General features: G+C 44.1%; 1 protein-coding gene across 1 annotated transcript in view; it reads left to right on the forward strand.

The window, feature by feature from the left end:
* The first annotated feature begins 283 nt into the window (after positions 1 to 283).
* Positions 284 to 26,207, forward strand: part of TTC9 (tetratricopeptide repeat domain 9) — a 29,653-nt gene continuing 3,729 nt past the window's right edge. The window contains exons 1-2 of the mRNA XM_061462641.1: positions 284 to 665; positions 23,925 to 24,107. Of these exons, the coding sequence (XP_061318625.1) occupies positions 299 to 665; positions 23,925 to 24,107 (550 nt within the window). The 5' untranslated portion in view covers positions 284 to 298. The remainder of the gene's footprint in view (positions 666 to 23,924; positions 24,108 to 26,207) is intronic.

The following is a 26,207-nucleotide window of genomic DNA, read 5'->3' on the forward strand; positions in this document are numbered from 1 at the left end:
GTGGGTCTGGCCGGCCTGGGAGCAGAGCGGCCGGGCGCACACTCGGCGCAAGGAGCGGGGCCGGGGCACCCCCTTGCCGGGCGGGGGTTGCGGCGGTGCCCGCGGCGGGCGGCTGGTGTCGGGGGCGGGCAGGGGCGGGCGCCCCCAGGGCGGGCTGCGGGGCGGGGGGGAAGGAGGAGCGGCGGCCGCCGGAGGATGGGAGCGGGCGGCGGAGCCGGGCAGCGGCGCGGGGGCAAGGCCGGGAGCGCGGCGGCATCGCCCGCGTAGGGCGGCGCGGGAGCCGAGCGACGCCGCGGCCATGGAGAGGGCGAGCCCGGCGGCGGGGAAGCTGAACGCCGGCGGCCGCGGGGCGGGCGATGGGCTCGGCCCCGCCGGGGGAGCCCAGCCGCGGGCTGCGGCGGCGGGCAGCGCGGAGCCGGGCGAGCTCATCGGGCGGGCTCTGGATTTCAAGAGCGAAGGGGCGCAGTGCTACAAGGACAAGAAATTCCGGGAGGCCATCGGCAAGTACCACCGCGCCCTCCTGGAGCTCAAGGCTCTGCTGCTGCTGCTGAGCCAGGAGCCGCCCGGGCAGCGCCCTCCCTCCGCTGCCGCCGCTGCTGGGCTCAGCGAGGAGCAGCGGCAAGCGGTGGAGGCCATCGAGGTTGACTGCTACAACAGCCTGGCAGGTCAGCGGGGCGAGGGGCGGCGGGGACCCCACACCTTCCCCGGCAGCCCTCCCTTCCCCTCCGCAGAGCAGCGCTGCCTCACTTCTCTGCTCATTTCATCTCCTTTCCTTCCTCTGCCTTCCATTTTCATCGCTGCTCTCACGCCGGGCGCAGAAGGGGCTGCCAGTGCCCCTCTCGCTGCCAGTTGCCCCAGGTAGCGCTGGCTGGGTGAGGAGCTCAGGCTCGGCCGCCCCTCACCCTGGGGCTCGGCTCCGGCCCTTCCCCGCTGGCTGGTCCCCGTGCCTTGCCCCTGGCCGTAGGTGATGGGGCGGACCGGACACGGCGCGGCCATGGGACGCTCAGACTTAAGAAATTGTGGGTCGTGGGCCGGCCGAGATTGCGGGCTCCGTTTTATCCTCAGCCCGAGATGTCCTTCAGTGCCTTCACCGCAGCTCCCGTTCGGGTGCCTGTAATTAACAGTATTACAGGGAGGGAAGACTCCTTCTGCCACATCTGATGTAAGGAAGGGGAAGGGTTTGGGCGCCACTGCAATAGCTCCAAATAGTACTAGATATAAAAAGAATTTTTTTCCCTCTTAGCCATGAAAGTTGAAAGCAAATGTAGTCCTGGCTTCACGCTAGCTGCCAGTCATCACTGTGGTTAGTAGACATTTGATCATCGCTCCCTTTGCTCCCTGCTATCTGTTTAGAACAAGTGCTGCAGGAAGATGGAGGGGAGCAGTGGTGGGGGGGTTAACTACTTTGTAGTTGGATTCTGAAGTCCTTACAAAGACAGGACTCCTGTTGACTTCAAGGGTCTTTGCCCAAGCAAGAGCTGCAGGATCAGGGGTTATTTTTGGTCCCTAGCATCTCGTGGATTTTTTTCTTTCCAAGCCTGAAAGCATCTCTAAAACAAGAAATCATGCCTAGGTGTGTACAGGGAGGAGAGCGTTCATAACCTGGGCAAGGTGCACAAAATGTCAACCTTAATAAAGCTCTGTTGTTTTCCAGAAGGATAACAGGTCACTCATTACCCTTTATATCCTTGGAGGAAAAAATGGCGAAAATCAGGATGTTAGTGTGTCAGCAGTCACCATCACTTGGCTTTTGGGCTTCTAGACAGAGTTGGTTAGCTTTGTTTCCTGTTGTCTAGTGCTAAAAAATAGGTGCAGAATAAAGCAAATGGTTTAAAATACCAAGCCAGCATCTTCTCTTGTCTTAATCCATGCCATTCTGTTGTACTTGGTATGTCTTTTGGAATGTAATGGGGGGCACAACTTAGCTCCCTTTCATCATGTTTTCTAATACCGTTCCTTCAGAAGCCTGTTGAAATGGCATGGAGGGAGAAGCAGGTGAGATTCCAAAGCGATACCAGAATTGCAAAGCTGTAATTTTGTCTCTTTCGAAATTCCTGTTCATGGGCTTATTAAAAATCCGTTATATTTGGTAAGGATCATTTGGTTTGTACAGGGTTCTGCAACGAGCCTATAATATTCTGAACATTATAGCTTGGTGAGTTCCTGGGCTTCAGAAAGTACTCACAGGCAATATCTCTGCTAGATACAAACAAGATGTGGCAGGTAGAAGGTAAATGAAGGAGGAGGGATGGGATTTGTTTCTGTGGCACTTTCTGCTGGGTACACAGGTTCCACTTGCTAGGAATGCGTCTGCTCCTGCTGATGAAGTTGTCCTGTGCAATGGTCATTGTCCAGCTCATCTATTTATTGTTCTGGGTGCATATGGGGTATTTTTTATTTTTATTTTTTTGTTGTTGGTTGTATTGGATCTCGTCAGCAATAGCAATCAGTGTGAGAAACGTGCTCCATCTTTAACGTAGATTGGAACAGATTTTTCCCTAAATTTAACCAGTGTGAACGCAGGAGGAGGTGAGCATAATTAACCCTGGAGTTGCAAGCAGTGCTTTTCCTGAGATAACCTCACAGCAGGTCAAGCTGTCATTTTGCACAGGCAGTTGTCACATGTTTTCAGTAGATGGCATGCACCAAGCAGAGAACAGCATTTGTCTCAGAAATGTGTAGCTTCATGTGTGTCTGCTGGGCTGTCTGCAAGCAGTGCTGAAGAAATCCCCTGTATGATGGAGAGGGGAGTGTGCAGTTAAGCTGGAACTGCAGTATTGCTACTCCTATTCCAGTCCCAGAGCTCCGATTCTAGCAGGAGCATCTATGAATTCAGGTCTGAAGGGAAGAGGGGGGAGGGCGTTTCCCCAGAAATGTCACAATAATTAGTACGTCTTTCTAATGGCAACTTCAAGAGGTGGAGCAGTGGGCAGGGGGGTTGAAACTTGATGATCTTAAGGTCCTTTCCAACCCTAACTATTCTATGATTCTATGACTTTATTTTCTAAGTGTGGTGCAGCAGAAGCCACACAGTGGGTAGGGGCACCAGCACATACTGTTAGGGTTGAAATCAGTGTTATTTGTCGTGAGCAAAAGTGTTATTTGTCGTGAGCAGGGGGGTTTGCTTCTAAACACTGACTGGGTGCCTAGAGCTGTTTTTAAAATAAATAAATCTTCACAGTGCAGCAAGCATAGCAGCACTACATGTTAATTCTAGAGAAAGCAGTTTTCCCTTAGTTCTGATATGTACCCAGTAGCATTAGCAGCTGTCATCCGAGTGTCCTTGTTATCAAGTTCTTTTAGCACCTCCACTTACTCTCTAAGCTTAGCATTTAAGAAGCCCACCTTGCTTTTGAACTGTCATTTGTCATGTGGCCACCACACATCCACCTGTCAGAGATGTTCTGTGTTACTGATACAGATGCGCACATACAGGCACACAGACACACACACACATACACTTACTTGTTTAGAAGCAGCATACCAGTCAGAGGAGGGCATCAACTATATTTACGTAAATATGCATTTAGCCAAAGAAGTAGGTGAGAAACATGCACCCAAAGGGGATTTGGGTCAATCTCCTGGGTCAAGGCTGGGGTTGTTTTTTGTTTTAATCTGACAGATTATATGAGTAAGAACATGTGGGCAAAGTAAACTGTTGTCAGTGCCTGTATTGCCTCACAGAATGTAAATTTAGGCACAAACCTGCACACAGAATGGTGTTTAGCTGCACTTCTTTTGTAGAGCATCTTCAGCAGGCAGTTCTCTTACCGTGAGGTATGGTGGCCAGCTCTTTTCTTTCATTGGAGCCCCACAGTGTTCAGTGTGTTTTGTGAAGTCCTGTGTTGTAGAGCTCAGTGGCCCCCCCAAACCTAAACTATTTAGCCTATTTCAAAGGATCCCAGATCCTGGGTTTTGAATTCTCATTATTTTATTTTTGTTTTTACATTTTGAATCAGGATATTCACTGCTTGCCATTGGCAGTACTGTTCATATTTCTTTCACTAAGCTGCTAGCTAGGCTTCAGTTTAAGCTCCAAGGGTTTTGCCTACCATGTTCTTATATGGGCCTGCTGATACTCCTTCATCTTACCACAAGTGTCTCCAGTAAATGTCACCAGAGGCAAGTGCAGCAGCATGGTCAAGGCTCCCAGAAATTGCTAGGGAAGGCAAAGATAAAGCCTACCAGCAGCATAGAGCCTTGCAGAATGAATGCAGGGTTGTAAGGCAAACAGTCCTTTCTTTATGACTCAGTAACTGATGGTCTCTGACCTTGAGGAAGTCACTTGACCTTTTTTTCCCTCACTAAGCCCTACTGAAAAATAAAGAACAGGGACCGCAGTCTCATCCTGATGGTGCATTCAACTGGGTTTCCCCCAAACACGTTCTTTCTAAAGAAGATGAATGTATAAAAAACACCTACAGAAAAGCGACTGGCCAAATATCCCTCAGGTCTTAGTTGCCTTTCTACTCCTTCAGTATCTTTGGTCTAGAACAAGCTTAAATACTTTATATAATGCATGCAGGTAGGGATTATTTACCTACTACAAATGCAACCATTACTCTCATGGAACACAATGATTATTTTATTCCAACAGTATTGCCTAAAAGTTTACAGGGTCAAAAGGGCTATGTCTGCTCTGCAGAGAAAAACAAGTCCTAGTCGTGCCAAAGCAGTAAAATGCTAAGAGTAAGCATAGTTTTAACCTTTTCTCATGAGGGAGTGTTGCAGTGTGATAAGCAAACCTTTGTTGGTTTTCCTAAGTAGGCAGAAATGCAAGAGCTAATCCTGGCAGGAGAAACAGAATCAGAGGGAGAACTGGGGAGCAGGAGTGGTGCTGGGGGATCTGGGTTTCTAATCTTCCCCTTCTGCTCTAACCAGTTGTAGTATCTTCACCAGATCTTTCCATTCTTCAAACCTCAGTTTATATTTCCGCATTTATGACTTTGTGGGGTTACTGAACGGCTTTGTTAAATACATGAATGCAAATGAAATGTGTTTATATCCCCATTCAGGTGTGTTTAGTGTACTATAGGGGTCTTGGCAGGAGCACACACATAACCTGCGCAGAGTATTTAAAAGTGTAGCCATGCAAGATGCATCTCAGCCTGGATAATGAGATTTTTCTACACTGGCAGAAGTGTGCACTGGTACCATTCATTACTATGTGAAGGCCATAGTCACAGTCCCACAAAACATGGCATTTCTAGCACTGTAGGATCCTCCTAACCACCCCTGGTCGCTAGCTCCCAAATGTCACCAGTTGCACAGACTTTGGTGAACAATCTCACTGGGAAATCCAAGTAAAAATACTTATAACACTTAATACAAGCAGAAATATAACTAAACATGAGAAAAGCTGGTAAAACTTGTCTCCACTGACCACCCACTAGGACTCCTGACAAGGAGTCTCTGCTAAAATCCCCTCTCAGTATATAGCTGTTAACAAGTACAGACTCTACCAGGACACATGGTGCTGTGGGTGTTAAAGCAGCCTTGGATTGTTGCTTGATGTGAAGGGGTTTTTATGCGCTGCATCAACAAAAAACACCCTCTGTAAGGATGCTCTGCAGTGGGAAAGAAAGCAACAAACAGAGCAGGTCTGCACTTTCATGGATTGAGGGGGGGAGTTTCCCAACACTATGGTCAGCCAGAGTGCATGGGAGTATGTTGTTTTACAGGCCTGATGTAATTACTGCTCCTGGTAGGTGACACTGCAGCAGAGAATAAACACAGATAAGTATGTGTGGGTTTTTTAGTGATAGGCCTAAACCCTGACGTACTTAAGAAAAAAGTGGGATTTGAAGAGCCATTGTCAAGAGCTACTCTTCAGAAATGCTCAATATTTACCTTTAATTTTGGAGACCAAAATTCTCTCTGTTGAGGGATTTTCTTGTACATTGAGAGGATAGGTTGGAAATACATCCAGATACTAGGGGAGGAGGAGGGATGAAGAGAAAGGACGTCAAGTTGCCACCAAGCTCATTTTAAGTGATACATGTCTGATAATGTCCCTCTTATGGAGGCAGGAGATGCGTTTTCCTCTATATACATCACTATTCTTCCCAAGCTTCTTCAAAACTTGAGGCTCTGGTGGGGTTTTTTTGCACTCACTTCTACCACGTTAAATCCCCTTTGCATGATGAGAGCTTGTTCCAGCTGACCTTGTCACCATTTGCCTGAAACAAAACAGTACTGAGAAGGTACAGATCTGCTGGCCAGACTGCTCCGAGGAGCTGCACTCTGGGTGAGCTGAGATCCATCCAAGTCTAGCTACAGCTTACCATGGGGGATGAAGCAGGAGATACCAAAAATCACAAGGCTTCTTCAAGACCAGAGTGGTGGTTAATTTGTTTTTATCTAAAGAGTACTGGTTGTTCTCCACCTTGAGAACAGTGATATGTTTTCTCAGAGTTCTGTAGCAGCACATGCTGCCAGCTTTGCTCCATCCTCTTCTGAAATGCTGTCCTAGAGTGTCCTCCAGCAAAAGTCTGCAACGAGTCACAGGCTCTTACACAGGTTTCCATTAGTGCTATGCTGAAGATGGTTCAGCTGGTTCAAAAAAACAAAGCCAAAGCTGGTTCCTAGTCTGTTGTGAAATACACTCATGAGTTTCATGGTTATCTCCTTTCCTGGGAGCTGGACCACCTCTGCATGGTTCAGCACATGGAGCATCCTTCTGCTCTTCCTGTTCACTTGGCCTCAGACTCAGGAATTTCTAACCCAACTCCAGACCTGTTTTCTCCAGCCTTTCTCCTAGAACTGCTTCCCAGTTCAGCAGTACCTCTCCAGTTCCTCATCAGTGTCCTCTGAGCAGGGCAACTGGTGCTCCGAGAATGAAGGGCCATCAGAAGTTTTCACATTAGGATTTTAGGATGAGATCTAATGCATGCCTGTTAAAGAAGCTGCTGTGAGGAAAGGAACAGTAAAAGTAAACAGTATAAATAAAAGGGGAGGTCTAAATTTTGCCAGGTCCCAGTTTCTTGACATTGTGCCATCTCATGGAAAACAACAAACAAAAGACTATGAGACTGAGGAAACAAAATGAAGAAAGAGAAAATACATAATGAAGTTTTGAGAAATTTACTGGCTATTTATATTCTTCCCTTTTATTTCATGGATGAGAAAATTATGTAGAAGAAAGATTACTGTTAAAAATCGTTCCCAGATTACTCAGGCAACCATATAAGTCTAACATAATAGACTAACACAGAGTTAAAAATGCTCTAAAAAAGAGTCAATATTAACTATCATTAACTAGAAAGTTGTTACAAATGGCTGCTCAGGAATCTGTCTCCTTTTGTTCATTCCTGCACTACATCCTGGGTAGGAAACAGCTTAGGACGTTGATCGATGAATGCAGGTAAATCTTGTGATGGCATGGAGTGTTACTATTCTGTTCTCTTTAACAAAGGTTGTAGAGTCAGTTTCTGGAAGCTTTGCTGGAATTGCTGAAGGTAACTTCAGCTGGGGCACACTTACTTGTGTGAAGCTGGGAGGTGGTGGTAGGACGCTGTTCTTACAGGCTTACCAAGGCAGCTGTGAATGCCTACCATTGAAAGTGGGGTAGGAGCAAATAAGTCCATCTCAGCATAGCCATTTGGAATTTAGGACAGCACTAGAAACAATACTAAGACAATTCATGGAAATTAATTGGGTACAGTCACGTTTTCTCTCCATGATAACCCAATGTAGAAGTGACAGCCGGGAGCTATGATCTTTAGCTGTCATACCTTGATGTGCCAGACCTCCTCTGTTACTATCCATAGGCAATAGCTAATGTCACGCTCTTAACTTCAAAACCCACTCCATTCTCCCCACTCTCCAAAATTCTTGACACAACATCACCCTGAGGCTCATAGGCTGGATAGCACCATCTGCTTCTCCTTGGCTTTGTCCCATGTACCCTGTTCTTCCATCATAGTTCCCAGCTCAGGAGGCAAGGCTGCTTATGCAGACCGTGCCCTTACCCTTTGAATTCCTGTACTTGCTCTTCCAGTTGCAATGCACTTAGTTAGGCTTTCTGACTTCCCAAAATTTTGTCCCTTTACAGACTTCCCCCATTTCTGTTCTTCCAGTGAGGTGCTCTCATCCCCTTTGTTCTCATACTCTGTGCCACAGCACCTTGTTGTGCCTGATTATTTTGAGCTGATTTTGCCTGCAGTATTAGTGCAGGTTGGACCTTCTCTCTCTTCCTGGCTCTCCTCAAGGCCCATCTCTGGCTGTGACACCTGCAGGAAGCCAGTCTGTTGGTGTTGTTTACCTGTTTATGTATAACATGGAGGAGCACCTCTCTAAAACAGCGTGTACATGTTCAAGCATGTGACTATATTCCATATCTTCACACCGTTTGTCAGTCATCTTGATAAAATTAACAACTTCTCTGATCAGGAGCATGAATTTTAACTCTTGCTTGTCCTATGTAGCCATGATCACGGGTTTGCCCATCACAACACCACATACTAATCCTGAAAGCCACATAGAATCATAGAATCATAGGGTTGGAAAGGACCTTAAGATCATCTATTTCCAACCCCCCTGCCGTGGGCAGGGACACCTTACGCTAAATCATATCACCCAAGGCCTCGTCCAACCTGTAAGTCACCATCCCTAAATCATTCTGCAATAGCCTCCCAACAGAAATTGAGGTGTGGGAAACAAACAATCTCATGCTGTTTGTACCTCTAACAGTTGTGGATCTGTTTGCCAAGGAACCCAGGATTGCTTGGTAAGTCCCAAGTCCCAGGCTCCTGACTATCATGACATCTCCATCCTATTCACTTATATGTACCGTAAACAAGGCAGGAACTGCAATTCTGTACATGTCCCTAGGTGGAAAGAACACCTTTCTTACACTGCCACATAAGCCTTTCAGGATGCAGGACACTGATTGTTAATTGCAAGGCTACAACATTTTTCCTTCTCCAACATATCCATGTTTGACAGGTCAAATCTCTGCCCTTCTAAAACAAATACTTTTCTAGCCACTGTTCAGTATTGCCTTTCTGTCTTTAGTAGCAGCACTGCCCATTGCACTTACTTGCTGCCAGTTTAGGGGGCTGTCATGTAGATTATTCTGCATTGATGGCAACAGCAAGTCCTTTCATATCAGAGTGGCAGGCAGCAAAACTCTGCTAATCCAGCTGTCGATCTAGTTGGTTGGGAGCTGCTGGAAAGGAGCACCTGGGTCAGCCAGCAGAGAGCCACCAAACTCCCAAATTTTCATTCCAAAGCTCCTGTGATGCCCTGATTACAGCTATCAATTTTCACACTTCTGGTGTTATTCTGGCCTGGCCACATCAGAGACATCTAAACAGCTCATTTCCTACTCAAGGAAACTCAAGTGAGCTATGTACCTTGCTGTAAATCATCTTACTGTGTAAAGCAGGAGGGTTCAGGGAGAACCTAATCAGGTAGTGGTGGAAATGTGCTACCCGTCTGATGCATCTGTGAGGCTTAGCCTCATTTCAGGTCAGCCCAGTTGGATGCTGCTTATCCTAGGTCTTTTCCAACTGGAAAGACTTAACTCTCGACTATGAGCAGCAGAGCTGTTTACTGCTACCTGAAGCAGATGGAGAGGAGAATACAAAACAAGTAGCGGGGTATCCTTCCCACACTCCCCAGTATAGTGAGTGGGAGAGGAAATTTACTCCTGGAAGCAAATTAAAAACAGAGGAAGTGTCTGGGACTCAGCATTTATGTCAGACCTTTAGTGCTTCCTTTGGCTATTCCTGGGCTGATGTGTGGGCTGTGCTACCTCTACAGCTAGCATCTAATCCGCAAATTCACCCTGATATGAAAAGCATCTTTATGATATAAAGAAAGATCTTTCAACCAGCTGCAGGGAAGAAGCTGTGAGAATTCACATTCTGGCTCAACTCTTGCTCCTAGAGAGGGAGAGGGCAGAATTATATTTTATCCACTCTTTCAGAGAACAAATCTGTGGAATGACAGTAGCTTTTCCTAAAGGGGAGCGACCTGGGGAGGTCATCACCTTACCCAGTTTATCTTGCAAAAGTAGAAGGATGAGGGAAGGAGTCTGTTATGATGCTCTGGAAAGCCATCATAAGTCAGCCCTAGCCTTTGTTCTGCAAAGGCACCTTTTTCTTGTGTGGTGTTTCAAAAAGAATCAAATCAGAATCTCTGCCCAATGCCTGTAGCAATGATCCTCTCATCAAACTGCATGATGCAAAGTTAAGCCTCAACTCTTTTAGTCACCATATTTTTTAATACTAACGTAATTCAAATCCTAGATTACTATCCTCTTAAATGCTTTACAGTGATTAATTGCTTAAGACATGATAGTGCATTCATTTTGCAAGGAAACCAGAACAGCAGAAGATATTGTGCTATAGATACCTATATTGGAAGTACAAAGAAAATGCTTTCATTTTCCTTTTTACATTCTCTGTTGTGACAGAGCTCAAACTGAGGCAGCTCAGGAGCTTTGCTCGTACGTGGTGGTGGAGGTAAATTGAATTAATAGTTTAATACAAAATAATTTTTAAAACTCATGGCTGATTAACTTGAGAGTACAGTGCCAGAAGGTGTCATGGCATTAAAGAACCTAATAAGGTTAGAAAAGAAGGCTTAGACACATAACTAATCAGAACATTCACTACTGTATTAGACAGGATAAGAACTGTAAAGCAAATATTATATTTTCATGCTTGATAACCACTGCTAACTGGTTTGGATTTCAGAATAAACTTCTCTGGGATTTTCATTTCCATGGCCATGTCACATAAATGACTCAGTCATCCTGTGATCAGCAAGCATATTCACATCCTTTTCCTCTTTGGTTGTTTCCAGCTCATGAGCTCACAATCTAGCAAAAAGTCTTAGTAGTCCCAAAGAGCATGGTCTTAAATTTGGATTACCAGCTTCCATCCCAGGTAAATTTACTGCTGTGTACTAGATGATGTAGTTCTTTTTTTGTCACATTGTTGTTCTTGTCCCTTTTGACAGTACCTTCCAACTTCACAGTCAGTAGGGCACCCCTACTTTTACATTGGGTATTAACAAAACATTAAACAAGCTCAATTCTCAATTTAATTCCTGAGGTATTCTACTAGTGGTCTTACCAACATGCTTGTCAGGGCAACCCATTTCACCTTCTTTAGCCACCACATAATATACTGTTTTTTCATCTTCCCTAGCCTGTAAAGGCACAGTCAAGAGAGGGAATTTTATTAGTGGCCTGATTCAGTGCAATGATTCTGGTGTTCCTGGTGCCTGGAAACAAGCTCTCTACTTGGGGTGGAAGTTACCCTCAGTGTACTCCAAATCACATATAGGCGCTGCCTAGAATTCTTGCACAACCAGCAATGCATTGCACAGACATGGTTTATGATGGGTTTGTGAATGACCAGAGATCTTTACCTGAAGCACTTTACCACAGTTTATATTAAAGAGGAGACATCTTACTAGAGGACTGGCTTTTGCTCCTGCACAGTTCAACCCCTGACTTTTTCAAGCAAATAATACACTGAATCATCCCTCTGGTTTTTAGTTCATTCATTTTCCGCCTGATTTCCAAAGGAAATTAGTCATGACAAGTGTGTTTCCTGTGGCCTGTCAGTCCTCCCCTCTCAATAACTTTCAAACCTGTTGGCCAGCTAGATTTGAGGTACATGTCTCAATGGTACTAAGTTTATAAGGTACAAATGGAGGGCAGCAAAGAGTCAAGAACGCTAGAGGCCCATCTACATGAAAGGGTGATGCTTAAGCTCACTTTACATCATCTGTCAAAGCTCAGCCAGGTGATACACGCTGACATAGCCAGGATCAACTGGTGCTGTTCCTGACAAACTACTCTTTTCTGTAAGCTTGTTTAGTGCATTTATTTGAAGAAAATGAAGTTGAGAACTTCGTTTTATAGCTATGTCTATTCAGTCAGATAGACAACAGTTGACTTGGGCATCCTCTTGATCTTTGATTCTGTCGGTTCTCCGCTCCATCCCTCCCACAAGAGGCCATAAAGGTTTCTCTCTTTTTCAAAACATCATTAAAATGAAAGGCTTGGGGCTACACTGAATCTGGATAAAGCACATGAATGTGTTACTATTTTAATGAAGGAAATGTTCCTTCTTGCCATTTGACCATCTTCCCCAGCTGAAAAGTCTCATCTGGCAAGGTTCAAGGGAAAACCAAAAGCATTTCAGTTCCGATCAGTTATACATGGTATGAATACACAAGGAGGTGGCTCAGAGACAGCCTGCTCTCAACTCCTTAGCAGACTCTGCAATTGTCAGCTCTTTCATGTGTCCCAGAAGGTGAACTGTGAGCTGCCACAGGGCACAGCACACAGATGTCATACAGCCATGTCATCATGCCTTGTTTGTGGTGCAGGATAAAGTGAATCTTTCATCCCAGACTGGACATGCTGCAGTAAGCCAGGCTTGAGGCAGTCGTGACATGCACAAACGTCAGTGACTTCATTTGGGAGCCTTCAAGCTGTTCCAGCTGCATTTCATAGTCCTGCTGTCAGTTGTTTGAACCACTGAGCAGAGGATGCTTTACCCTTCAGTAGAGAAGGCAGCTTGCAATCCATCACTTCCTTCAAAGCTTCTCCCTATTTAATCACCTCCTTGTCTCAGATGGGTTTAAAAAAAACCCCATCAATCCATTAAGACCTTAATTTCATTGTGTAATATGTTCTAGTAAGAATCATAAAATATTTGACAGCACTTGTTAGAGATGGACTGCTGTTGAAATCCAGGCACCTACCAGATGGTCGTTACCATCTAATGTTGCTGATCTCTGATAAAATTCTATGTACTCTTCCCCTGTGAAAACAACTCAATAGACCAGATTCCCCCAGTGGGTGTCAATAGCAGCAGGAGGCCAGAGGAGGAAAGGTTACGAAGTAGATCAGGTACCACAGTGAGAAAGTAAAGCAACACAAGGTGAACAAAAGCAAACAGGGGGAAAAGGCAGTGGAATAAACAGCAACTGGAACAGTAGATCTGAAGGCAAAAGTCATATTGGCTGGACGAGACTGGACTACATGAGTACTTTGACAGGTCAAATATGAAGTCAGAGAGGAGAAAACCTCCAGGGGATTTAACCTGGCAGATGAACAGTAACAGCCTTGGCAAAAACAAACAGAAGGGACTTCCATCTCTTCTAATGTGGCTTCAGAAGGAGCTAGTATTTATGGCTATTATAGAATCAAAATGATCTAGGAGTTGAAAGCTGACTGAAGCTCTTGCTCTACTAGTGCTTTGCTAGGACTTCACTCCTACTCTTCTTGCTGGGAAAATCAAAGGAATGGAGATTAGACAATACAATATGAAGATCATAGAATCATAGAATGGTTAGGATTGGAAGGACCTTAATATCATCTAGTTGTAACCCCCCTGCCATGAGCAGAGACACCTCACACTAGACCATGTCACCCAAGACTCTGTCCAGCCTGTCCTTGAACACTGCCGGGGATGGAGCATTCACAACTTCCTTGGGTAACCTGTTCCTGTGCCTCACCACCCTCACAGTAAAGAACTTCTTCCTTAGATCTGAGTTTAAACCCATTACCCCTTGTCCTATCACTACAATCTCTGATGAACAGTCCCTCTCCAGCATCCTTGTAGGCCCCCTTCAGATATTGGAAGGCTACTATCAGATCCACCTTAAGCCCTTCATTTTGGTAGAATGAAGATTTGCTGGTATGCAGCTGGGGGCAGATTTTGGCTTCCGCAAACAATTCTTGTTTGCTTGACATATACGTTTTAGTTACTTCTTTAATAGTACCATAGCTAAGAATTTTCAGTAATTTTGGTTTTGATTTGAAGGACCAGTAACTACAGGAAGTGGTAGGTCAAAATACTCTTTCAAAACAGAAGCTATGAGGATCACATGAAAAGTTTGCTGAAATTTCTTACTTTGTAAAGCTTTGTTCCTCTGAAGGAAAACTGCAATATTATATCACTGTTTTGTGACACCACCCCCACCCCCCCCACCCCCCCCAAAAAAAAAGGCATAAATCACCACAAATTTGCCTTAAAGTAGCTTAAGAAATAATAATTTCAAAATAATTAACACTTCTAAAGAGCTGCAGTCCTGGAAATTAGAGGTTACTTAAATGCTAACATATCCACATGCCTGGCCAGGATCTTGCTCCGATGTCCTCCAACAGGACCTTCTGATAGGAATTAGCACTAAATGCCAGCCGTCAAGGAGAGTTTAGGACTGTTCATGCTCTGAGTGTTTCAGGGCAGTCAATAACAGAATTGCAGAGCTGAGCAGCTCTGAACAATTTGAGAGTCTTCCATCCATACCCATGTGTGGTTCAAAGATACAGATAAGACAGGTCCCAGATAACATTTGGTTAAGCTGTTCTTAAACAGTTGTAAAGTTAGGATCCTTCACAAGTTCCCCAAGCAGTTTATTTCAATGCTTCACTGCTAGAAAGTTCTTCCTAGCTGAAACATCAGCCTTGTTCTTACTTCCAGAGTACAAGAAGAACAGATTGCATCCCGAATATACTGTTCTTTGCATTACAGGGTTGGGTTTTGTTTTTTTTTGTTCTTTTTACATATATGAACACTGTTAGCCTATCTTCCCTCACTGTTTTCTTGAGGTGTTATATTCTGTCTTCTGCACTCTCTAACTGTTTCGCTGGTATACTTACACAGTGGGTTTTGTTTGGTCTTTTTTTCCTGCCTAATTGTGGGACATTCATCTTGCCCCTGTTGAATTACATCCTATTTTTATTGGGACATGACCAGTTTGTAGGGATTCTTTGGAATTCTACCTGTTTTTCAACATATGCCAGCTCCTCACATCTTGGTGTTATCTGCAAATTGATGAGACAGTCTGCAGTCTGTCATTTAGGTCTTTATTGACAATACCAAATACCATGGGGCCTAGGACAGATCAGTGCAGAACCCTATTTAATATTGTCTTTCACTTTGTTAACAGAATTAAGTCTATTCATTTAGACTGTGGTCCTTCAATTTGCTTAAGAAAATGTCACTAGAATTTGTCATTTGAGTAGCGTAAAAGCCAAGATACGCAATGTCTACTGTTTCTCCTTTATCTTCAAGATCGATCAACCTATCATAGACTAAATTCAAACTGATGTGTTCTGACAGCTCACATTAGCTGTTACTTATCTCTTTGTTGTCAGCCCCATGCTCTCCAAGGGATGGCAGCAGGCAGAGTCCCAGGGTGGGCTGCCAGCCACAAAAAGCCTGACACACAGGCTCAGCAGCTCCTTTGAGAACTGCTAGATACCTCTTCACATGCATGATGGTGGAAGCATCAGCATACTTCAGTCACTACTGAAGAGAGTCTTTCTCTCCTAGAAAAGCTAATTGGAACATGGAGGCAGAGTCTTTCTTCTGGAAGAGGTATGAAGGACTTGGGAGCAGCAGAGAACTGAAGGAGACCATGCTATATACTGGAAGGAAAGCATGGCCAAGCAGGCAAGATGGGGAGGAACAGCTGGTATCTAGAAATTGAGAGACAGGCTGAGAAGAAGGGGAAGGCTGCTTGGAAAAGGTGGCTTTCTTTGGGCTCTCCAAACATTTGTGGATCCACACCTCATTTAGCATTAATCCCTCCCTATGGAGAGAGACAACCTGTCGTACAGTTTGGATTTTAATTTTCCACACGTTTCCCTGCAAGCAGAAACATACGGGCATGTTTAGGCATTTTTGGTATCTGGAGAGGAATAAATGAGAGCCACTAGCTGTAAAGCTGTACTGACATTCTGATATTCCCTTTTCATCCCATTAAGGTTGTCCGGGAACTAGGAGTCAGCTGATCAGATTATTGCCAGACATTATCAAGCTGTCTATAATTAGCTTTATATTGGTGAGAAGCCAGAAAATCCTCTTTGTTTGCAAGCTTGGACTATAGAGAGAGAAGAGAAATATTTCATGGAAGAGATTGTTTGGAAACTGCAGGTCCTAATTAGTGTCTCAGCCTAGTAGTGAAACTGCATGCAGCATTTCTCTGGAAAAAATAAAAAAGCTTTAAATATCCTCTTTTGAGGAATGCTGGGTTGCATTCTAGAAAGGCACAGCACACATGGAGTTCAGTGCAGATATGGATGCTTTACCACCTCTGCTCTGTTCCCTTTGTGTGGGCTTCTTACACTCCTGCATGTTATATGGCTCCTTTTAGTGCCAATCTGGATTAAAAATTTTAACACAGGTTAAAGTGTAAATTAAAGATTGGGCTGTGCCATCCACATATAACCTGTGCAGTCTGCACACTCAGGATCAAGAACTTTAACTTCAGAGAAATTTGGATACACATTCCAGTAGTCCAGATCTTTTTATGCTGTACATTAAAATCACAGTAGTTCAAGTCCAAATTTACTTTTAAACTAAGATAAACCTTTACATTTTCAGCATCATATTATGAAGCACATTCTGCCTGATTTATTTGAGAAATTAATTATAATTTAGATTACTAAAACAGTGGTGAAATTTTCAGTCTCACGTGGTAATGGCATCCCTTTTGATTCTTCAAGTGGGCACTGCAAGCTCTATCTGCTCTTTGTAAACACCATTTACACAGACTGCAGCATGCAAAGATTAATGATACATCCATTTATAACATGGTTAAAAGATTGCTGTCTATTCAAAGACAAATATTTTTTCCTTTTTTCCCCCGTTTTCTTTTTTTTTTGTTGTTGTTGTTGTTATATTCCAATGATTTTTCTTCCCAAACACTTACATCAAACCAGAACTTGTCACTATCACGTTTTCACTTTTCTGAAGAAGAGCATCACTATAAGCGATGCCAAGCCTTCTGAAGTACTGGAAGCATGAAACTCTCCTAGTCTGCCCTATTATTTCAAGTCTTAAAGACATGAGAATAAAGTCTGTTCAAAGATATATAAAGGTCTTAATCAAATGTCTGAATAAAGGCCTGAAGCAGTTATATCAAAGCATCAATCATGTTTTCCAAAGTAGAACCAGAGCAAGAACATGCACCATCTTCCTGCAATTTAAACATATTTTAAGCAAGGTAATGGCTGCTATACTTAGGGCAAGATCATATCAGAAAGCAAAGTATTTTGCAGAGTTTAATTGTGGTTATTTCTGGGAATGACATTGTCAGTTTGTGAAATACACATTGAGTTTGTAGTGGTTGGAGTACCTAGCAATCACTAAGGAGTAATAATCCACATAGGCTAAGCTCCAGCAGTAGAGACAAGAATAGATACAGTAAAGAGGGAATATTCACTTCAGATTTAAGCAGTAATGGGTTTAGATAATTCTCTCTGCTTTGCAACTAAACAAATCAATACAGGCTGTGGTTGTTTTTCAGTCTAAGGGTTGGAACCAGAGAATGGTTTGGATTGGAAAGGACCTTAAGATCATCTAGTTCCAGTCCCCTGCCGTGGGCAGGGATGCTTCATGCTACACCATATCACCTAAGGCTCTGTCCAACCTGGCATTGAGCACTGACAAGGATGGAGCATTCACCCCTCTTTAGGTAACCCATTCCAATGCCTCACCACCCTCACAGTAAAGAACTTCTTTGTTATATCTAACCTGAGCTTCCCCTGTTCAAGTTTGAACCCATTACCCCTCAACCTATTGCTACAGTCCCTGATGAAGAATCCCTCTCTGGCATCCTTGTAGGCCCCCTTCAGATACTGGAGGACTGCTATGAGGTCTCCAAGAAGCTTCTCTTCTCCAGGCTGTTCTTAACAAAAGGAAAGCCAAGGTCATTTGGATTCAGACCCTTCCGTATGGGTATATGAAGAGTGGTTCAAACAGATGACTTGCTATTAGCTCTTGGATAAGATACCTGTTCCAGTCTCCAGGGAATATTTCAAGGGCTAGCTTTCAGCATTGCAGGTTAGTATCCCTTGATATGTATAGTCAGCAGAGAAAAAGATGATTCAGAGTAGGGACGTGATGGTGGTTAAGTGATCTGCTAGTGGAGCTTTTGCCACATAGGGAGATTAGTTTGCTCTGCTTGGATTTCACTGCTGTAAATGCTCCTCTTGGTCCCCAGAGCTGGCTGCACTGTGCCTATGTCCTTAGCACCTTGATCCAAACTCTGAACTCCCCTTCTCCTCTCAGACTTTGCCTCCACAAAAGATCTCAACTTCCCACTCATACACCCCTTTGACCACACCAACAGTTCTGTGCCTCTGTCCCCCCATGGCTCTCAGCTCCAGTCTCCTCCCCTTGCAAGCATGTCTCCCTGTCTTTCTGTCATAACCGAGACAAACTCTCTCAGCTTGGTTTCCACTTTCTGCTCTTCTTTCTTCCTGTGACCAGTGAGCCAGTAAGAGAAATTTTTGCACTCTCAATTTCCAAATCTCTGCTTTTTCCTGACTCAGATTGTACCCAGGGTGGACTGAGTATTCAAAGGATATGGGTACCAAATTCTAGAGCATCTCTACAGTGAACTATCTGCAGTCCTATACTGGTTTTATTTTCAGAAGGTTATTAGTTGGCCAGCTATAGATTACCCTAGGGATAACAGAAGGCACCTGCTTGACACAAATTATATCTGCCAGATTTCAGTTTGCAAAGCCAAAGGATGAGAGGGCATGAGGCAAATCCGAAGAGACAGTCACCAGAGATCTTTAACAAGGGAAAAATAAGGTATGTTTCCCTGGGCTGTTTTTCAAAAATACCCGGTCAGTCTTGGCTGACAAGCAGACATTAAAGCAGTCATGGCACATGGAATATTTTAGTCCAAAAACTTACAAGACCAGTAAAATTACAAGCAACTGACTGTTTCCTACATCAGACGGACCAAGGCAATCTTAAAAACATGCAGTGCTACAAGCTTACCTGAGTGACTGCAAACAAGCCAGGAGTTCATGGACCATGAATGTGCAACCCAAGATATTCCTGTAGAGCAAGGACATCTTCATCTCCCAAAACAACAGCAAATGGAATTCCTGTTATGACTAACACAGTGTGCTATGCCCAAGGAACATGCCACAGGGTAGGGATATGTTAGCATATTGTTTGGTAATTTGGCTCACCCTCCCAAGTGTTCTGTACATGGGTAGGTCTTGAGCCTTGCCTACAGGGGGAGTTTAGCCACTGGTATAAACTACGTGTGGAGGATTGTTCTGGCATGCAGATTTATCCTTTGATGAAAATTGCCATGTAGGCAGGGCTCTTCACATAGTTGTTCAAAATCTCCATGTTAAAACCCTTACATCTTACTTCCAGACTTAGTTCTTAGCTCAGACAAAATTAGAAGCCAAAAGTTCAGGCCAAACTGAGCTATTTGCATAACGCACAGAGGTATTCACACAAAAGAGGTTTCTCTGGTAAGATGCTGACAGCACTTCCAGCTCAACTTCATTTTGAGGGCTCAGAGAACAGCTATAAAAATGAGAAAAGCTGAAAAATATGGGGTTTTCAATGAGAGACTGCAGGCACTTCTTGATGCAGGCTATTAAAGAAAGGGTGAAAGAGTGACTTGATCTGAGTCTCAGAGTACCAGTGCAACAAGGAAACACAAGCTGTTCACGGTAGCAGAGGTGTGGCTAGTAATGCACCAGTGGCTACTAATTGCAGCTGAACAAACAAAAACGATCAGTATAGAAATGTAGTGACATTTCTTAAACAAGTAATTAGGCTTTGGGAGAAGAGGGCTGTCATGGATCTTTTCTCCCTAATGCTTGTCAAACCTAGATACCTACCTGAAAGATACTCTGGAATTGAAAAATAATTCTAGGTGCAATAAGACAGAATCCAGATCCCTGAAATGCCAGGATTTAGTTACATCTTCCCACCTATCACTAACTATAGCTACTAGTAAAGGTTAAAGGTATGACATATTTTGAGTCTACAGGTGCTCTAATCTTTGTTTTAGAATCATAGAATCATAGAATTGTTAGGGTTGGAAAGGACCTTAAGATCATCTAGTTCCAACCCCTCTGCCGTGGGCAGGGACACCTTACGCTAAATCATATCACCCAAGGCCTCTTCCAACCTGGCCTTGAGCACTGCCAGGGATAGAGCATTCACAACCTCCCTGGGCAACCTATTCCAGTGCCTCACCACCCTAACAGGAAAGAATTTCCTCCTTATATCCAACCTCAACTTCCCCTGTTTAAGTTTTAACCTGTTACCCCTTGTCCTATCACTACAGTCCCTAATGAAGAGTCCCTCCCCATCATCCTTATAGCCACCCTTCAGATACTGGAAGGCTGCTATGAGGTCTCCACGCAGCCTTCTCTTCTCCAGGCTGAACAGCCCCAACTTTCTCAGCCTGTCTTCATACAGGAGGTGCTCCAGTCCCCTGATCATCCTCGTGGCCCTTCTCTGGACTTGTTCCAACAGTTCCATGTCCTTTTTATGTTGAGGACACCAGAACTGCACACAATACTCCAGGTGAGGTCTCACAAGAGCAGAGTAGGGGGGCAGGATCACCTCCTTCGACCTTCTGGTCACGCTCCTTTTGATGCAGCCCAGGATACGGTTGGCTTTTTAAGCTGCAAGCGCACACTGAAGCCAGCTCATGTTCATTTTCTCATCAACCAACACCCCCAAGTCCTTCTCTGCAGGGCTGCTTTGAATCTCTTCTCTGCCCAACCTGTAGCTGTGCCTGGGATTGCTCCAACCCAGGTGTAGGACCTTGCACTTGGCATGGTTAAACCTCATGAGGTTGGCATCAGGTTTACTTAACCTTGTGCTGAGCAGGGCCACACAAATTAGCTCTAACAGTACAATTATCTACTGGTACCAGATCTGTACTGCATCACTCAAATTGCTGCATCTCATGGAACTGACTGGCATAGATTGAGTCCACAAATTAGATTTCAGGCTTAAGACTTCTCTTACGAAGAAAACCAGCCAAACTTCCTATGGCTTATTTACATCAGATAGGGACTCTTCATCACCATGTGACATACATATTTTTAAAAATTAGGAGTTACCTATCACTTAAGCTGACACAATAAATCAGTTGCCAAATTGAGAATGACGACCAAGTATGATGAGAACCATCTCACTGTGCAGAGAAGCAGGACAACCCTACATTTTGAGCTGCAGAGATAATAGCCACCAGATGCTGTATCACAATGATAGAGAACAGGTAACTGTAGGTTTACATCTACAAGTAAAGGATACCCTTCTAATCACCAGAGAGCTTCTACAAATGGTGCTGTATGGGATCAAGCCCATTCAATTTCAAGAAAGTGTGAGGAACCTCCTGGATTCAGTCTCTTTGACTGAGCTCTGTTCCTCAGAAGGATTCACTCTTTTGTTCCTCAAAAGGATATTATGAGCTGAGGAGGGAGATGAAGTGCCGGTATGGTAAACAAACACTCCCAGACAGAGATGCACATGTCTGTTTAGGAAAACAACATGTTTTCAAAACAACTCTCCCCTGACTTAAGTAGGAAGTACAAGGGTTCCATGTCTCTTCCGTTTCTGAAAGCTGCGTTACTAACAGCCTCAATATTTGCATTGAATCACAGTCCATTAAGATCATTTCAGTCCACCAAGAATGAAAGCACGCACATCTAAATATTTATAAGAGAGATACTCCCTCCAGGTTCATTTTCCAGCAGCCTCTTTCAGCGCTGGCTCTCCAAATGGCCAACTCTTCCAGCAGAACTGTTTCATGCACATCCATCTGCTCGCTTTGTTCAGATAAACACACGTCTCTCCTTCTAGCCATGTGGTACTGACTTGTCTCTGCTGTGTGCATGGCTAGTGGGGATGCCCTGCAGAATCTTTACTGTGAGTCACATAGAGAACCCAGCTGGGTATCTGGGAGCCCATTTGGGTTTACAAGTTAACAGGGTGTGGGAAAATTTTCTTTTAAACCAATCCATGAAGCAAGTCCAGTATGGAATTACTGAGTTAATACACATGAATAGGCTGCCTGTCATTTTTCACAGAATCCTTTCTATGACTGTGACTGGAAACACAAAGTGATAAATGAACAGAGAGACTGAAATCCACCCCCCCTCAGTTTCTCTGAAAAGCAGTTTCACAGAACGTGAAAGGCTGAATCAGATTGGCAGCATGCAGAAAGCTACTGCCACTGCTGTACATGCTACTGGTCAGCAGATAAACAAAGCAATCCCGTTTCCAGGGCTGTGGAGCCAGCACATCTTTTTAATAGCTTTGAAAAATAAAGGAAAACAAGGCAGAGTCATTTCAAGCTCCATTAGAAACTGAGAAAAATCAATGTTTGACAAATAGGAAGGGACAAATTCTGGATAAGGAAATGCTGCTAAGCTTAGAAACATCTGTGTGTTTCAACCGGCAATCAAATAAGCAAGCAATCAGATGCCTTTGAAATACCTATGCACTCTAATGGCAGGAGCTGTTAAAAATATATTGAGAGTCCATCATTAAAGCAAATGGGACAAAGCTGTTTTTGGTAATTACTGTGTCACTCAGACAAACATACCTGCAGTGGGGATAGTTTTGCAGTCCTTGCTCAATACATCTGTACCATCAGTTCTCTACTGATAAAAGCCTGTTTATGATTGTTCCCAGTTAGCTATTTAAGCTTTAAATGTGTACTTGGATTAGGAATGCATTCTGTCCGTGCTAACTGATTCATATACTCAGACTAATTTAGGTTGGAAGGAATCTCTGAATATCATCTGGCCAACCTCCTGCTCATGAAACGTGAAGTGAGGTACAGAGAGGGTACAGAGCTTACTTTAGGGGTGCAGGTGAAGGGGATCAAGAATGGTCATATCTCTGACCCAGCATCCTATCCTCTCAGCTGCAGGCTGCAGTTACCATGCAAAAAATGAAGTCTGTCTTCACTGGTGAGACCTGAACTGTGACAACTTGGATTTCCAGGAGCAGTGAGTCTCCTTCTTGCCAGAGACATGCTGAGTAACACCACCTGCCATGGGAAATTTCTCTTCATGTGCTGGCACTTGTCACTGCCAGCCTCTGAACTGATCCTTGCAGCGGCATCCTGCCTGCCTTCCCCGGGTTGTGTCATTCCCAAAGTTGCCTTGGATTGCAGCGTCAGGTGGGCTCATAGGCAAGTCCATTTCCCCAGAGATGTGACTGCACCGTGTCCTGTTCTTGTCAGTATTCCCTAAACAATTCTCAATGCTCAGTACACCCAACGAAGTGTAGCCCACGGGTAAGTGCTACACAAAGCCATGAACAGGGCTGTAAAGCTTGCCTCAAGGATCTCCCCTTTTCATCTTTCTTTTGCTCCTAGTTGTGGGAAACTCACTATGTGAATTTTATTCAGCTCCTTGACATTTATGCAACAATTATCCTGCAGCACACAGAGTCCTCAGCTTCTTTACGGTGCTTACCTTTTCCTTTAAAAAATCTGCAGAACTAACCTCTTGGGATGAACTTGTGTTGCAATACTTTGCAGAAAGCACACAGTGTAACACATTTGTTCCTACAGCTCCAGGTGTCTCTAGTTCGCCAGCAGCACATTCCAGCTGAGCAGAGCCCCTTATCATTTCCTATAGCAAAACTCCACACAGGACCCCCTAGATAAAAGGCATTTATATATTATTTGTAAATCTAAATCTAACAGTCTTGGATTAAGCCAAATACAAAATTCAATCCAGTTTAGCCCCCATTTCCCTTGTCAGATATCCGTTTGACTGCCTTTTTGTGCTTTCCTGAGCTCCAGCCCTCAGTCCAAGAGGTGATTTTACTACAACTGTAGCCAGTCACTGCTACGAGACCATACAGTATTCCTGCTCTATGGAGGGAAGTTTACATCCTCCCCCACCCCAGAACAAACACAATCTCTTCACTTTGCAGTGCCAAAAATAGAAGCATTGGTATTTAAATTGCAAACAATTGGATTTGGCAAACAATCCCTATGACTGCACCCTTTCTGAATCACAGGGCTGAGTCATTTCCCTCACCTAAGCTGCTCTCTTCCCCCGTGCAAATTGCAGGAGCAGGAAGAAATACAGCACTAATGTTCTCCCATTTGTCTGCCTGTCTGCCCATCATCCCCATCCCCTGCAGCCTGCCTCCTCCAGGCCGAGCTGGTGAACTATGAGCGAGTCAAGGAGTACTGCCTCAAAGTGCTTCAGAAAGAAGGAGAGAACTTCAAGGCGCTCTATCGATCAGGAGTGGCATTTTACCACCTGGGTGACTTCAACAAGGCCCTCTACTACCTGAAAGAGGCGAGATCCCGCCAGCCAACAGGTATCGGGGGAGCGGGGATGTGGCTTTGCTTTCAGTGCTTTTGCATTTCTTTTCACCAGCCTTAGTGTGTCCCTGACTCAATTGCATTGATTTCCACAGGGATGAGCATGACTCACTGTATCCTTAGCTCTACACCCCTTCAAGCACTCTCATGTAGTGCAGCAAGGTTTCAGTGCCCAAAGGTTAACCATTGCTGAGGCTGCAGCACAACCTGGAAGATGACAGTATTGCTGGAATGCTGCCTGTGTGGAGCTGATCCTGCCTCTCTTTCCCTCCGCTGTTTATTTTTGAAGAAGAAAGCTGGATGGGGAAGAGTGTATCCTGACCATTACATTTTCTAACTCCAAGAAAATGCTTTTCTCCTTAGCAAAGCTAGGAGAATATTTTTAATTCTCAATAGCCATCCCTTCCACCATGTCAATAAAGGGCTAGTATTTGATCAGACAGACATTTACTCACAAAGCATCTATCAGGACACTTCAACTTTTGCTGTGAAATCAGCCGCTTGCCTGTTCAAGTATCTGTCATCTACGTGTCAAAACCCAGCAATTCATTTTGGGACAGCAAAGGAATTATACATTCAAACAACTTAGCTTTATGCTAACGGGATAAAACCACACTATGGTTTAAACCATTTCTGTTGAAAGAAAGGAATTTTGTAATACTCAGATAAAAATTAAAGGATCATAAGGAAGGAAAACGGAAGCCCCAGAGTGCAGCTTTTCCACCTAAACCTGAGAGAGAAAAGTGAGAACTGTGTGTGAAAAAGGAGTGAGCCTGAGTCCTGGCAGAGCACAGTGCAGTTTATGTTCATTGCGCTAGAGTAGACAGGGAAGGCTGTCAGAGCTGAGTGTGCTCAACAATGCTACAGGCATTGGCCTTGCAGGGCTCCTGTGGTGCCTGTGCCCTGGAGCAGCAGCGCGGAGGGTGCACTTAGGTGTGTTCTGGGATCTCCTTCCTCTTCCACAAGGGTGCTTGGTCCCATCTGCTGCGCTTGGCCATGGGCTCCAGGCAGTCTGACAGCACAGCTGTACACCCCACACTCCCTCAGCAAATGTGCTCAAAAGCTCAGTTTAACCTATTTTAGTTTACAGTGCACCCTTCTGCTTTCAGCCCTTGCCAGAACCAGGAAATGGAGAAGCCTATGCAGGAGAAAAATAGTCAGTGGAAAATAGAAGTTGTCCTAACCTTGAGGTTCTGACTAGGCTCAGATGTGAAAAAGTCCTTTTAGCTGAACTATTTTGCATCCATTTTTAAAATATATATTTCTGTGCTCCCCCACCCCACACACCACGTGATACTGTTTATTTGGTATTCCACATTGCTTCTTGAAATAAATACTAATTTATTCAACAGCAACAGCTTCAAATACCACAGCTTGCTACAAAAACATACCAGAAAGTATCCCCAAAGTCCCTTAATGTATACAGAAAACAGTTCTGGCCTTCAGCTCTGCATCAGAGACTCTTCACTGTTATTGTTAGACCAGTAAAACCCATTGTTCCACTGTTTTATTTATTATTATGGAAAATTTGAAGGGTATTCAGGGGGAAAGAAATGAATACGTATGGTAAGAAAGGATGTGGCTGTTAAAACACAGCAGTAGGAATCAGGTAACACTATCAAGAATTATTTTGTATCTGGAGTAAGCCAGCATCTCCAGTTTCAGTGTCTCCATCTGCAAAATGCAATTGTTTTCCTTTATCTGAGGTTTCACTAGGCTCACTGGTGAAATCACTTGGTTATTATTACAGTCATGTTCTATGTGGGTTTTTTTTTTTTCTGATAAGGAATGATTTTGGCACAAATCATTGGCAGTTATTCTCTTTGGTAGGGGAGATTTTAAGTGGTAAAGAGGAATTAGCTAGCAAAGAGTTTTACTGTTCTAAAGGGGTGTTGCCATAGCAAATCCCTTATGGCTATTTACTGTCTGGGTAAAGGTTGGGTTTGGGCTGATTTCTTACGCTATCTCCAAACAAAAATCACAAAAACTAATGGGAATAACACAAGATAATTGTATAACCCTCCTTAATCTAAGGGAGAGGGAAACCACTGTTAAGTTGTGCAAAATGTACATGCAGCCCTCCATGAACTCTCTGT

Source organism: Pezoporus flaviventris, unplaced genomic scaffold (genome assembly GCF_033815535.1).
Source record: "Pezoporus flaviventris isolate CSIRO_AGI_PZ_B2104156 unplaced genomic scaffold, CSIRO_AGI_Pfla_v1 ptg000035l, whole genome shotgun sequence".
Classification (NCBI taxonomy): domain Eukaryota; kingdom Metazoa; phylum Chordata; class Aves; order Psittaciformes; family Psittacidae; genus Pezoporus; species Pezoporus flaviventris.